Consider the following 13,822-nt stretch of genomic DNA (forward strand, 5'->3'; position numbering starts at 1 on the left):
CTCTTCATTTGTTTGGTCTGGTCGGTTTTATCTTGCTCCTTCATCTGCTGTGTGTTTCTCTGTCTTCTCATTTTGCTTAACCTACTGTTTTTGGGGTCTCCTTTTCGCCAGCTGCAGGTTCGTAGTTCCCGTTGTTTTTGGTGTCTGCCCCCAGTGGCTAAGGTTGGTTCAGTGGGTTGTGTAGGCTTCCTGGTGGAGGGGACTAGTGCCTGTGTTCTGGTGGATGAGGCTGGATCTTGTCTTTCTGGTGGGCAGGTTCACGTCTGGTGGTGTGTTTTGGGGTGTCTGTGGCCTTATTATGATTTTAGGCAGCCTGTCTGCTAATGGGTGGGGTTGTGTTCCTGTCTTGCTAGTTGTTTGGCATGGGGTGTCCAGCACTGGAGCTTGCTGGTCTTTGACTGGAGCTGGGTCTTGGCGTTGAGATGGAGATCTCTGGGATATATTTGCTGTTTGATATTACGTGGAGCTGGGAGGTCTCTTGTGGGCCAGTGTCCTGAACTTGGCTCTCCCACTACAGAGGCTCAGCCCTGACGCCTGGCTGGAGCACCAAGAGCCTGTCTTCCACATGGAAGTTGCAGGTATATTGCCTGTCTCAAAAAATATCTTCTGGAAGAAGATCTTCAGGAGAAAGTCTTCTAGTCATGCACTTAAATCACTTTTTTAAATTCCATAAGACATCTTCTTAGTAGAATAGGCCAGTATCCATTTTTTAAGTGCTACGGATTACAAGGGGAGTTCCATCTTTATATTCCATACACTATCGGAGGCCTGAGTAGTGGAAGCTGTGGACCCGTGTTCAGGGCCGGCTGAGGTCTCCAGTCTCAGAAGGGAGCCGCTGAAAAGGCACAGATGGCACCTGCCACCTTCAGACCAGTCCCGACTTCAGGTTAGGTAGCGGTAAACTCAGTAGCTGTAGCAGGACCTTCTTGGCAGCAGCCAGCTCTTCCTTCACGACCTCCCCAGTGTCTTCCCATCCTGAAGTCTTGAATGAAGATGCCGTGTTTGGAAAAGCCAGGAGGGGAGATCATTCGTCCATTCATTTTGGTCTTAATGTCTCTGGTCTAAACGTGCGTTCAAGCAGACCATGTTTTACGTCAGTTCTTCCTAGAACGGCCTGGAGAACCACGTTCTGGAGGGGCTGGTAGGATTCTGTGTTTGGTCTGGGACTGTCCAGGGCAAGTTACTGATGAGAACCAAACCCATGGTTTCATTCGAGAATCAGTTAATGATCAAACTGAGAATGAACAGTCCAGCTTACACTCCGAGGTTTGGGGTTACGTGGGAGGTGGGCGTCTGTAGTCAAACCACTGTCTTTGCTTTTTATTCATTGTTGTTCCTCGAGTCACCAATTATGGGTGATGTATCCTTAAAAATTGGCCGGTGCCAGCCGCTCCCCATCTGTAGGCCTGTCCTTGGAGGAGGTTTTGGGCAGAGAGGGTGACTCCTGTGGTTGATAGCATCTTATAGCAATCTTTTCAGATACCCTGACTTGGGGCACACGTATTTGTGAGGCCCCTGATTGAGCTTGGGCACTGGGCTATCTCAAGGAAGCAAGGTACCAAACTGGCTCTGTTAACTTGAAGGGAATATTTATCATGCCCTATTTACTGCGATAGATATGATTGTATTCATTTTAGGGGAATTGAGGTGCTGTGGTGAAGCACTTCAGCCAAGCAAATCCAAGTAGTTGTGAGGGATGGCCCTCGTTCCTCTCAGACTCTTTTTAGATGACCTTGCATCAGTGGGTCCCTTGAGTCTGATTATAATATCCCAGTTTCTTCAGTTTAAGATAACGGGGAAGCATCACCCCAGAAAGGATATTATTTTATACACTTTATTTTAAATTAATTTTTGAGTTTTGAAAGGTTACAAAAATAGGATATTTTTTGTTGTCACTGTAACTAACACCCATGCATCCACATTTCCCTACTATCCCCAAATGATAGAAACTAAGAGGTTTTATAGTCAGAACCTTCTTACGTAACAGGGTGTTATATTTGGGTGTTAGCACGATAGGTGATGTTGTTATTATAAGTTCTGTATATTCACAAGCCTGTTGGTGTTTTTGCAGCATTTTCACTCAAGAATGATTTGCTTTCAGTAACTGTGGCCTCTGCCTTTTCCCCTTAAGACAAAATTTAGAGATAATTTCAAAATGTGTTATCATATTTTTAAAGTGACATAAATCAACAAAAACCCCAATGTCCTTGGTGTGGTTGAGGAGGTAAGATTTCTTTATTTGCCCCAAATTGACAAGTGTTTTTATTTTATTTTATTTTATTTTTAATATTTATTTATTCGGCTGCACCGGGTGCTAGTTGTGGCACGTGTGATCAGCATGCAGGATCTTCGTTGTGGTGTGTGGGATCTTTAGTTACGGCATGTGAACTTTTAGTTGCGGCATGTGGGATCTAGTTTCCTGACCAGGGATCGAACCCGGGCCCCCTGCATTGGGAGCGCGGAGTCTTAGCCACTGGACCACCAGGGAAGTCCCTGACAGGTGTTTTTAAAATGTAAAGTATAAAGAGAGAGTTCCAGAGAATGGTGTTCCCCAGGGCGAGGGCAGAGTCTTGGCTTTCACCAGATTTGAATTGTGGCTTTGCCGCTGTCTGATGGACCTCACTTTCCTAATGGTGTCATCCCAGTGGTATTGACAATGTGCTGGTTGTTCCTGGTCCAGAGATGACCCAGGTAAGGCGCCTCAGCCAGCGTCTCCTGCCCCAGGTGGCGTCCCAGGTGGCGGGCGGGTCCCAGCTCTGTTCTGTTTCAGGCAGGAGGCCTCAGACCAGGACTGCAGACCTTGGTGCAACACTCAGTAGCAGGGCCTGGGTGACACTGCTTCTTTGCAAGATGCTTTTGATGCTGCCCAGGGAGTAAAGATTTTGAAGCAAAGAAGGACTTTTCCCCTCCTTTCATTAGTGGATGTCTTTAGTGGGTCAAAAGAGGCATGAAAGTAATGACCATTAAACAGATAAAATGACAATTCTATCAGTGGTTTTTAAAATAGAAATGTGAAAGCAGACAAATGATGATCACCTTCCCCATAAAACTGGTTCCAGGAGCATTTAACATTGGAAACAAAGCCCTTTGTTTTTAAGTTTTTACTTTTACAGTGAGTTAACGTCCTGTCTCCCCCTTATCTACAGGTTGCTTTTGGGGGCAAAGACTGCACCCTCTCCCTCCCACGTTCTATTTCTTCTACGTAAAGCCTTGGCCCCGAGGCAGTAGAACTGGGTAGCTGCGACTCCCACCTGGGTGCATTTTGGGGAGAGACTAATTGATATTAAATTCACAATTACTTATTAGCAGGGATATTGACTTTTTCTTTAAAAAAAGTATGTTATAAAGAGTTGTATTTGTTTGCTCTTGCTTTAATTGTGAAAACCGTTACTCAGCTTCTAAATTTCTAAAATTAACTTTAGTTCTCTAAAATTAGAGGAGGAGATACCGTATCTGTGCATTTCCTAGTATAGTTCAAATACGCTTTCAAGCCCATGGGCTTTACGTGTGTATATGTATCGTTCCTGAAAATCAAATTTACATTTCTGATATTATGAAACCGGCTTTGTCAGTGCCCGCGATTCTGGCTTTGATGTTGGAAGGAGTACAGAGGATTAAGGCAGATGAGAGTGTTGGGATGATGTCTGACTCCCCGTGTTCTGTGCGCTCACACGTAAATGCCTTCCAAATCTTGTCGTTCCTCTGGTGACATTAGCAAAAGCTGGAGTTCTCTATTGGTTAGAGCTTAGCACAGTGGCTGCTGGAGAACTAGACCAACCGATGATCTACTGAATCAGTACCTCGTGCCAGTGCTGACATACTTGGACGTGTGTGGTGTCTGCTGATTCAGAATTGCCACTGCCACCCAGATCGTCGGCATCTGGGGAGAACATCTGTCTCCTTGCACCGTGTTCCTAGTAGACATGGATTACAGCTGAGAGGCAGGAGAATCTGCTGGAAAGAGTGCCATTCGGGGTTTATTAAGAATAAAAGCGGGCTTCCCTGGTGGCGCAGTGGTTGAGAGTCTGCCTGCCGATGCAGGGGACGCGGGTTCGTGCCCCGGTCCTGGAGAATCCCACAGGCCGTGGAGCGGCTGGGCCCGTGAGCCATGGCCGCTGAGCCTGCGCGTCCGAAGCCTGTGCTCTGCAACGGGAGAGGCCACAACAGTGAGAGACCCGCGTACCACACAAAAAAAAAAAAGAATAAAAGCAACATTACCACAGCCACTGCTTATTGACCACCGTCTCGCATCGTGGGCACCGCGTGGAGTATGTTATTACTTGAGTCCTCCTGCATCTCAGTGCTCCCTTGCCCTGTAAACTTGTGGTCTTAAGTAGAGCATGTGGACTTTCTGGACCGATGTGCCCACTGCTTTCAAACGGGCATGGTTTCTCACTGATGTTTGTAAGAAGAGCTCCGCGAGATTAAAGGCTTTCCTGTTTTTATGGCAACAGCACATTTTCGACATTCTAAAGCCTAGAAGCACATATTCGGCTGCTATCTTGGTCCTGGGAGTGGTTGTCTTTCAAGGGCTAGAGAGTTATTTTCATATATCAACTGTACAAAGTATAGGCATGAGGGTGCCTTACTGTGATGACCCTGCTCTTTTTATTTTAATATTAAAACTTGGGAAGTGGAGATGATGCTGTTTTCAGTGGGGGTGGGGGTGGTCATAGATGTTTTCCCCTGGGAAGTGACGTACAAGGTCTTATTAAGAGTTGCTCCTTGTGGAGTGTGTACTTTGCGGGGGGTGGAGTAGGAAGAATCTCAGGAACTTTCCTTATACTTTTTCCTTCTGTTCATTTCTAGTCTTTATAACCTGGCTTCACTGGAACTGAGAGAGAATCTTCTTACGTATCTCCCTGAGTGAGTCTCTGGGGAAAAGGAGAGGGGGTTATGTACTGAATGAACTTCTTGAAGCATTAAAAAAAAAAAAGTACTACAGTATCTTGTCAAAAAGAAATTCTGTGCCTTTTGGAAAATTTGAGAGATGCCAGCCTTCTCTCAATAGTCCTTCCTGTGCAATAATTATGACCATAAAATCCAGATGAATCTTATTTTGGGAAACTAGTCCAAGTGAGGAATGCCGTACTGCTCAGCATTTCTAAGTCCTAAGAGCTCCCTCCCTTTGTTTTTTTGTTTTTTGTTTTTAATAGCTCTCTAACCCAGCTACGGAGACTAGAAGAACTTGATTTAGGAAACAATGAAATATATAATTTGGTAAGTCTGTACTGAAGAGAGATTTGAATTTCACCTTGTCCTTAGTCACGATCACAAAATATTTTGGGGGAGATCTGTAGGGATGCTTGTAAGCCAGTGTTTCCACGGATACAGCTTGGCAGCATTAGAGAACGTGCTTCAGTTCACACAGGTTAAGAATTATGATTCAGGGGTGGAGGGTCACGGCTAGAGATGATGGGTATCAGTGGAAACAGCTGGCATTCTTGGGGAGCATTGGGGATACTTTTAGGAAGGGGGGCTGATATTGGAGAAGTACCAACAAACGACCTCTGCAGTACCCCATTACTAACTGTTGAATTAGGGTTCTTTCTTAATGGAAGGCTTGAAATTGGAGCTTTGCTACCATAACATTGCTTTTTGTTTTAGCCAGAATCGATTGGCGCTCTCTTACATCTAAAGGATCTCTGGTTGGACGGAAATCAACTGTCAGAATTACCTCAGGTGAGTGGTCATTTCACACTGTCTCCCCCAAAAGGTAAAACCACCACCACCTTCATGTGTTTCCTGCCTCTACATAAGACTTTCTGTAGGAGGGATCTTGAAAACCAAAACATTGGTTGAAAAAGCAGATTTGGAAAAATATATTGAGCATTCACCGTGCTGCCTTGCTGTAGGAACACTGAAAGCCTCCACCCACCATTTCTAACGATAATAAATATATCCTGTAGTGTGTGAAGTCTGCATTTTATTTCATCCTTGCTCTATGCTTGGCTTGCCTGCGTGAAGCCCAGCAAATTTGGAAGTTACCAGGATGCCAGATTGAGATGGTACAAGTTTCTGCCACTGTTTGTGATGTGCCAAGTGCTTTGGGATAAGTTGGCCCCAGTTTGCCCCGTAATAGTTGATGTAAAAGCAATGCAAAAAGCTTTTATTTCATATTTTTTCCAAGTGTTGCTATGGTTTAGCTGGAATGTCACACGCTGTTCATGTTTTTCCTGCTGTTACCGAGCGTGAGAACCATGTTCGGAATGAAATGGAGTCTCGTGTGGGCTTCTGAGTACGTCGTGGTCACCTTGTGGGTCCCAGCAAGCAGGACCCGCTTTCTGGTCAGTTGAAAGAGAAACTTGAACTAACAACAACACACGGGCATTTCCCCCCTTACTTTGTTTTTCTCCAACTATTACTGAAGTTTACTCTTTGCTGTCTCTTACAGCCAGGGTTAAAGTCAGAATATATTTCATGATGGTCTAGGTGTGTGTATTTTACAGTAATTCAGAAGCTGTCTGCTGGGCTGTGTGAACCTGTCGTAATGGGACCGTGCACTTCGGGTGGGAAATGTGTATCGGTGCAGGGAAGCCTAACACCAGAAAAAAGCATTTAAGTAAAATTCTAATTGTTGTAGTTATAGTGCTGGAATTACCATTGACATCACCCACGACTAATGCAACTAAGGAACTAATTTGAGTGTATTTCTGAGTTCTTGGCTGCATTTGGGAAAAGGATAGGACAGAACAGTAACTGGTGTGGGCAAGGGTTTGATTAACACTTAGATTTCTCTAGGAAATTATGAGAAATCTTGAGTGAGAGGATTCTAGTTACTTAAGAGTCAAAGGATGGGGGGAAGATGCCAGGGAGTTATTAAGAAAGTAATAAAACATCAGCTGTATAGGATGGATAAACAAGGTCCTACTGTAGAGCACAGGGAACTGTATTCAATGTGGTAAACCAGAATGGAAGACTATGAAGAAGAATATATATATATATATATATATATATATATATATGTGTATATATATATATGTATAACTGCGTCACTTTGCTGTACAGCAGAAATAACACAACATTGTAAATCAACTATACTTCAATAAACTTGAAAATATCAGCTATTAGACATGCAGGGGGAGAGTATATGTGTGGACAGATGTACATGAACAATTATGTGCAAAATGCCATGTCCCAAACACAAAGAAATGAACACGCCACTGGTCATGTTATTAGTGGTTATTTCAACATCTCATTTGCCCGCTTGTATAACCTTCTGTTAAGCCAGGACTAAACACATCAGACAGTCCCAGAGAATCAGAATTATTTTCCTGTCTTCACAGATGACAGAAAGAAAAGGAGACAAAGCCATTGTTAAAAGGAATGAATGAAAAAGTGGAAGAACCTCAGGGGCCTGGCATGAAATTAGTAGAAATGTAGTCTGATTTCCTACAGGCAGGGAATGCAGGGGTGGGGCTCACAGGATGTATATTAGGTGGGAGATAAACTTGGAAGAATCGATCCCAGTTCAATGCCGGCTGAGGAGTTTGTGCTTACGTAGCCATCAGGGAGCCACTGGAGTTAGAGGAGGGGTCTGATTCCGTGACTGGAGCGATGTTTCCTGGAGGGAAAGATGGAGGCGTGGTTTGTGAACAGACGTGGGCAGAGGATGCCCAGACCAGTCTGGGTGGGAGGGTACTGAGAGTGGGAACGTAACAGACTGGCAATGGCACGGAACAGTGGAGGCGGTTATCAGAGAGAAACTGTGCCCTTGGAGAGCGGAAGGGTACGATCTCTCTTGAATGGAATGTGAGCCTCATAGAGGCACCTCCCTCACTCATGGGTTGGCTCTTCTGCTTCAAAGCAGTCTGCCTTTCTTGTCCCGGGTGTTAACGGTGTCGGCGGGTCTGTGTGCTCCAGTTTGGCTGGGGAGCAGACGCACCGATGTCGTAACAAGCGCTGTCTGTCATGGGAGATAGAAAGTAGATGGTTTCCTTCCAGGACATCTCAGGCTCACTCTCAAGTGCGAGCTGCCTTCTGAGTGATTGATTCCAAACTTGGAGAACTGGATTCTAGCCTCCTTTTTTTCCCCCCACTAATCTGTGGGACCTTAAAACGACTCATCTTCTCTTGGTGCCAACCTCCTCATCTTATTAAGGGAGTGATTCCTCACCTGCGTGACGTCGGAGGGCTTGGCGTCCCTCCCAGCTCCGTGTGTGTGATTCACACTGCTTTCGGTTTTCATTGGAAGGGGGTCTGGAAACTTACCCCTGCCTTCACACTCACACCGGCGCTAAGGAAACATCCTTAGGACCTCTCTGGGATTCGATTTTGAAAAATCGCTGTAACAAATTCCTCCATACCGTGGCAGGTTCAGGCATGACTTTCTTTTCCTGTGTCGTTGATGTAGGAAATAGGAAATCTGAAGAACCTGCTCTGCTTAGATGTCTCTGAAAACAGGTTGGAAAGACTTCCCGAAGAAATCAGTGGCCTGACGTCATTAACGGATTTAGTCATTTCCCAGAACTTGTTAGAAACACTCCCAGATGGCATTGGTGAGTATTGAAAATAACTAACTACCAAGGTGCTGGCTCTTCTCAGGTGCTGGGGACGTGATTCCTTCAGTCATTTGTTTTTAAAGAAGGAAAGCAAGGAATATTTAATACAATTAAAGTTTCTCCATATGCAAGCGTTTCTGTCGCCCTGGTCTGGTAGCAGTTATACGTGTTGTTACTTTTAAGTGTTGGCCCCTGTCTACTTCCTCCACATCTTATTTCCATGATTTCAGTAGGGATCAGCCCAAATCACAGAATGTGTTTCAGACATATGAACAACCACTAAGACATTTCTAATTGAGCATCGTAAATAGTTTATGGGAAACGACCTTTGACCTTATGGTGTGACCCAGGTAAGGGCTGTTACGGGGTGAGTGGGTGTCGTATGGAACCTTTTCTGGTCTATTGAGAATCATCTTTTCCTTGAACCATTCTTTGCCATTTCCTTTAAAAAAACGTCCAGACATTTTCTTTCCCGTAAAGGAACACAGCCCAGGGTGAGAAAATAAATGCAAACAGAGAAGATATAAACAGACATACGCTGTCAGCTCCACTGTAGCCAAGCTGCCTAGAAATTGTAAGAAATTATATTTAACTGTGTGGTTGACATAGGATAGCTGTCTTTGACCTTCACTTAACTTGTATTCAGAACATCAAAGGGAGTTTGGGGAAGGTTTTCAGTAGTTGGAGAAGCTGTGTGACAGAGGACCCCTTCCTTTCTGGTATTTGGTCCAGATGATAATAGCGACCTGGCAGAAATACAGGCTCTGCATTTTGGTTGAGGCTGGTTGGGAAATTGATGGGGACTTTGACTCCAGGTAGAAACATTTGCTGAGAATCATATATGGCATCGGAAAGCAGTTGTAGGGACTGGGGATGTTTTGTCGTTGGGAAAAGGGAGAAATAGGAGTCATGAGACGGTTGATGTCAAGCCTTTGAAAGGCTGTCAGGTAGAAGGAGATTTATCCCGTCTTCTAGTTCAAGTGGGTGAAAGGAAAGGGTTGCTAATCTCAGTTTGATTTAAGAAAGAGCTTAAAATGCATCTGTTTGGGCTGCTTAGTGAAGAAATGAGCCTCCCATCCCTAGAAGTATTCGAGGAAAGGCTGTCGGACCACTTGTCAGTGATGTTGTTGAGGAGATTCTTGGAGTGAGCTCTGTCAGCTGTAGGGTTCCATGCCTCGCAGAAGGATATGGGTCTCCTGGCCTGAGGACTGGGGGGGACTCTCTGCGGACAGTGTTAGTTGGTACTGATTATGCTAAACAAGGAGCCTAGCAATCGGTGAGTTCCTCTGCCTTGCCCCGGGACCGCACGCAAAGCGAGTTCATCCCTTCAGCATCTCCACATCTCCAGATTTATGTCTCTTTTACGATAGAGGCTGTTCTCCGATTTTCCTGGGGACAGTGTCATCATGCCGGCCACTCTCTGTGGATAACAAGGACCTCTGCTCTGTAGGCTCAGCCCCTGACGAAGTAGTAGTTGAAAGTGAGAATCTGGTGATGCAGGATCTCCTCCATCCCGCGGGGGCTGAGGAGGCTGCAGTAAACCCCAGTTCCTTTCCCGTGGCCTGAGGGCATTGCCCGTGAGTCCGTTTTCCCCACCCAGAGTGAAATAGATCAGTCTTAATGTGGCTTTTCAAAGATTACCATCTTTTTTTCAAAAATTTCTTTCTTTTTGGCTGCGTTGGGTCTTCGTTGCTGTGCGCGGGCTTTCTCTAGTTGCGGCAAGTGGGGATTTCTCTTCATTGCGGTGCATGGGCTTCTCATTGCGGTGGCTTCTCTTGCTGCAGAGCACAGGCTCTAGGCGCGAGGGCTTCAGTAGTTGTGGTGCATGGGCTCAGTAGCTGTGGCTCGCGGGCTGTAGAGCGCGGGCTCAGTAGTTGTGGCTTGCAGGCTGTAGAGTGCGGGCTCAGTAGTTGTGGCACGTGGGCTCTAGAGCACAGGCTCAGTAGTTGTGGCTCACAGGCTTAGTTGCTCTGTGGCATGTGGGATCTTCCTTGACCAGGGCTCAAACCCGTGTCCCCTGCATTGGCAGGCGGACTCTTAATCACTGCGCCACCAGGGAAGCCCAAAGATTACCATCTGACTCTGCATTGACAGAAATACTTCATCGTAGGGATCTTCACAGAGTCATTGTCATCCACAGGTGATAGAATAAACTGCACTGTGCTGTCTTTTGTTTTTAGTGAGGATGATTGTTAGAGTAACATTAAAGTCTCTCCTCTGTACACGAGACATTTCTTCTTCTTAAAGATCCATCAGATTTCCTGAAATCTCTGGGCTTCGACGTATTTTTAGGTAGTGACTTTCCAAAGGATTTGCCGCTAATTGCTGACTGTTTCTGACATTCTGAACAAATGATTTTAACTCTCAACTGTTCGTGGTCGAAATGAGAATGGTACAGTTTCATAATCTGAAAAGCTGGGTGAGGAAATCAAATGAGCAAGGACAGCCGATAGGAAGTACCAAGCGGTGATCAGGAAGACAGTGATAACTAATGAGTTTGAATAACGCTTTTACAGGAAAACTAAAGAAACTGTCAATCTTGAAGGTGGATCAGAACAGACTCACCCAGTTGCCCGAGGCGGTTGGGGACTGTGAAAGCCTCACGGAATTGGTTCTTACGGAAAACCGGCTCCTGGTGAGTGTGGTTCCAGGGTCAGAGGGAGACTTATGTTGTGGGTTCTGTATCACAAAGGCTCCTTAGGTTCGATTCTACTTATTTGTAATTTGGGTAGACCAGATGGAAATTGCCTTACATTGTAACTAACAAAGGGACCTGAGAAGCAAGCATGTGACATAAAGGTGATCCGTTTTGACGTGTCCAGGTCCCCCATCAGAGAGTGTGTCCCCATTGTGATGCTTAGGGTACAGGGACTGAGCTGGACACTAGGGGGCCCAGGGAGGCGGGGGCGGGGGGTGGGTGGGGACCGGCCCTGTCAGTGGAGGTGCTGATGCCTCCATCGGGGAGTCCGAGGATGGGCCAGAGGGGGAGGGAATGGTGGTTGTCTCGGGAAGCCTTGGGAGCACTGGGGGTGGGGGGATGCTCTTTTGGAGGAGCCAGAGCACAGCTTTGACCTTGATCTTGCCCCATCTGAGAAGCTGGGTGAGGCAGTTCAGGTTCCCCGGGCTTGGACCAGAGAGGCCTCTGCATCTTCCCGGGGCAGCACCTGCTGGGGCGGGTTCCCAGGGCGACGGCAAACCTCAGCTGCTTCTCGCCTCCTGCTGCTTCCTCTCCGTCCATCGTCCTTCACCTCCCACCCCATCTGTTCCCCTTTCTCCTCTTGTCGTTGTCTTGTAGCCGCTGTTTTCTTTAGTTTATTTTCCTGCCATTCTCTTTTCTCTATATTTTGTCACTTTAGTTTTTACTCTACTTTCCTTTTTCCTCTTTTCTTCCCTTTTCTCCTCTCTTTATAAACAGAGTAAGTAATGCTCTTTAGGTGAAAAGATCAGAAGAAGACAGCAAGAGTGAGTGAAGGATGTAGGGTTGGTAGTGCGGGGTGTGCCCGGAGCATCTCCCCTCAGACAGGACAGTGGCCTCCTCGGGCAGGTTGGGTGAGAGGGACTAGGCTCTCCTTCCTTGTTTCTGGGTTTAGAATTACAGATGGTAGAGACTTCCCTGGCGATCCAGTGGTTAAGACTTCGCCTCCTAATGCAGGGGGTGTGGGTTCCATCCCTGGTCGGGGAGCTGGGTCCCACATGCCTCACGGCCAAAAGACCGAAACATAGAACAGAAGCAATATTGTAACAAATTCAATAAAGACTTTAAAAATGGTCCACGTCAAAAAAAAAAAAAAAGAAAAGAGGAATTACAGATGGTAGTCATAACAGTCAGAAAAATAATATTCATCCCTGATTCCATCAGGGTTGAAGACCCCCCCCCCGCCCCGTGGGCTCCCACACCAGCCCGGGTGGTCCCCCTCCTTCCCCCAGCCTCATGGCCCCCACCCCCCGCTCGGGTTCTCACTGCCTGCTGAGCTCTCTGGCCTCCACAGGCATCTAAGCCACCATCTCTTGGAGTTCTCAGAGGTGCAGGCGGGGGAGGGATGAATCTCGAGGTTGCAGATTTCACTTTGTTGACTTAAAGAGCCTTCATCACCTCTTTTACTTGGTGTTTCTCAGTTCCCAGGCCTGTGCCTTTGACCTCATTTCATTGAAACATACTCTCATTTCTACAAAAATACAAAATATTAGATGCCACGTCCCCCAAGTGAGTGTTACAAACACCTGATATCCAGGAAGAACCGTCACTTCTCTTACTGGATGAGATTAGATTCTCTCAGTTCTTGAGAAGATCTGTTTTACTCTGAGCTGTGTGAAAAGTATGCAGTAAGTTAATAACAAAAATGTTACTTTAACAGACTTTACCTAAGAGCATTGGAAAACTTAAGAAGTTGAGCAACTTGAATGCAGACAGAAATAAATTAGTGTCTTTACCAAAAGAGGTACGTGCTTTTAAGAAAATAATATAATGATAATTATAAAGAAATAATAACACATAAGGGGTCAAAGATGTCAACTACTTTAAAAGACTTATGTGATGCTTTTTAAAGGTGTCAACTCTCATCTGTGGATTCAGGGATGGTTGGAGGAATTGTATGAAAGAATGACCATCAGTAACACTAAGGAGAGTAGGTGGGTCCAGATGGTTGTGAGCAGAGTTGGGAAAGGTGAATTCGTTGGGGGACAGAGAGAACGACATTTTGGGGTTGACCTAGGAGAACAGTGACACCACGGACAGGAAGGGGTGATCTGGGAGTTGGGCAGAGGAAGGGGATGACTTTGGGTTTGACTGGGTTTGATGAGGAGGTTAAACTGCCCCATAACCATTGGAGTCATAAAAATGGATCTTGATGGAACGTCTTCCTGGGCAGAGGTTTGCCCCCGGGAGAGAGGGAGTGAGCCCTCTAGGTAGAGGAGGACGCCCGCGAAGGTCGGGCCAGGTTCTTAGGATGTTTTGGTCAGTGCTCCAAGCAGGAGAAAAGAGACAGTCACCATCATTTGTAGGCATAGCTGTGCAGCTTAGTGGCGTTTCATTTCTGGCAAAGGAGGTGCCAATACTGAGAATGGGGAGGAAACCTGAGACAGATCACACAGGGAGGCATCTGGGCCATTGTTTAAAAGGAAGACTCTCTTTCTATTTGGAACCAGGAGAACCTGATTGGAAACGGGTCGTACTGAGCTTGATTTTTTATTAGCAATAGAGCCTAAAATAAAGTTTAAGATGCCGTTTCTCCACTCTCTCCCCCCCCCCCCGCCTCCGCCCATCAAGTGAGCCGTTGGTGAGCCCCTCGCCCTGGCCAAGGCCTCATATGAAAAGGTGCTGT

At 46.1% G+C, this 13,822-nt stretch overlaps 1 protein-coding gene across 2 annotated transcripts in view; it reads left to right on the top strand.

Moving 5' to 3' along the window:
- LRRC1 (leucine rich repeat containing 1) overlaps nt 1-13,822 on the top strand; it is a 126,897-nt gene that overhangs the window by 93,014 nt on the left and 20,061 nt on the right. For both annotated transcript variants that reach the window (XM_073810869.1, XM_019931436.3), the window contains 6 exons: nt 4,810-4,866; nt 5,157-5,220; nt 5,608-5,682; nt 8,354-8,498; nt 11,018-11,136; nt 12,857-12,940. In XM_073810869.1, coding sequence (XP_073666970.1) covers nt 4,810-4,866; nt 5,157-5,220; nt 5,608-5,682; nt 8,354-8,498; nt 11,018-11,136; nt 12,857-12,940 — 544 coding nt within the window. The remainder of the gene's footprint in view (nt 1-4,809; nt 4,867-5,156; nt 5,221-5,607; nt 5,683-8,353; nt 8,499-11,017; nt 11,137-12,856; nt 12,941-13,822) is intronic.

The sequence above is a fragment of the Tursiops truncatus genome, chromosome 10 (assembly GCF_011762595.2).
Source record: "Tursiops truncatus isolate mTurTru1 chromosome 10, mTurTru1.mat.Y, whole genome shotgun sequence".
In the NCBI taxonomy this organism is placed as follows: domain Eukaryota; kingdom Metazoa; phylum Chordata; class Mammalia; order Artiodactyla; family Delphinidae; genus Tursiops; species Tursiops truncatus.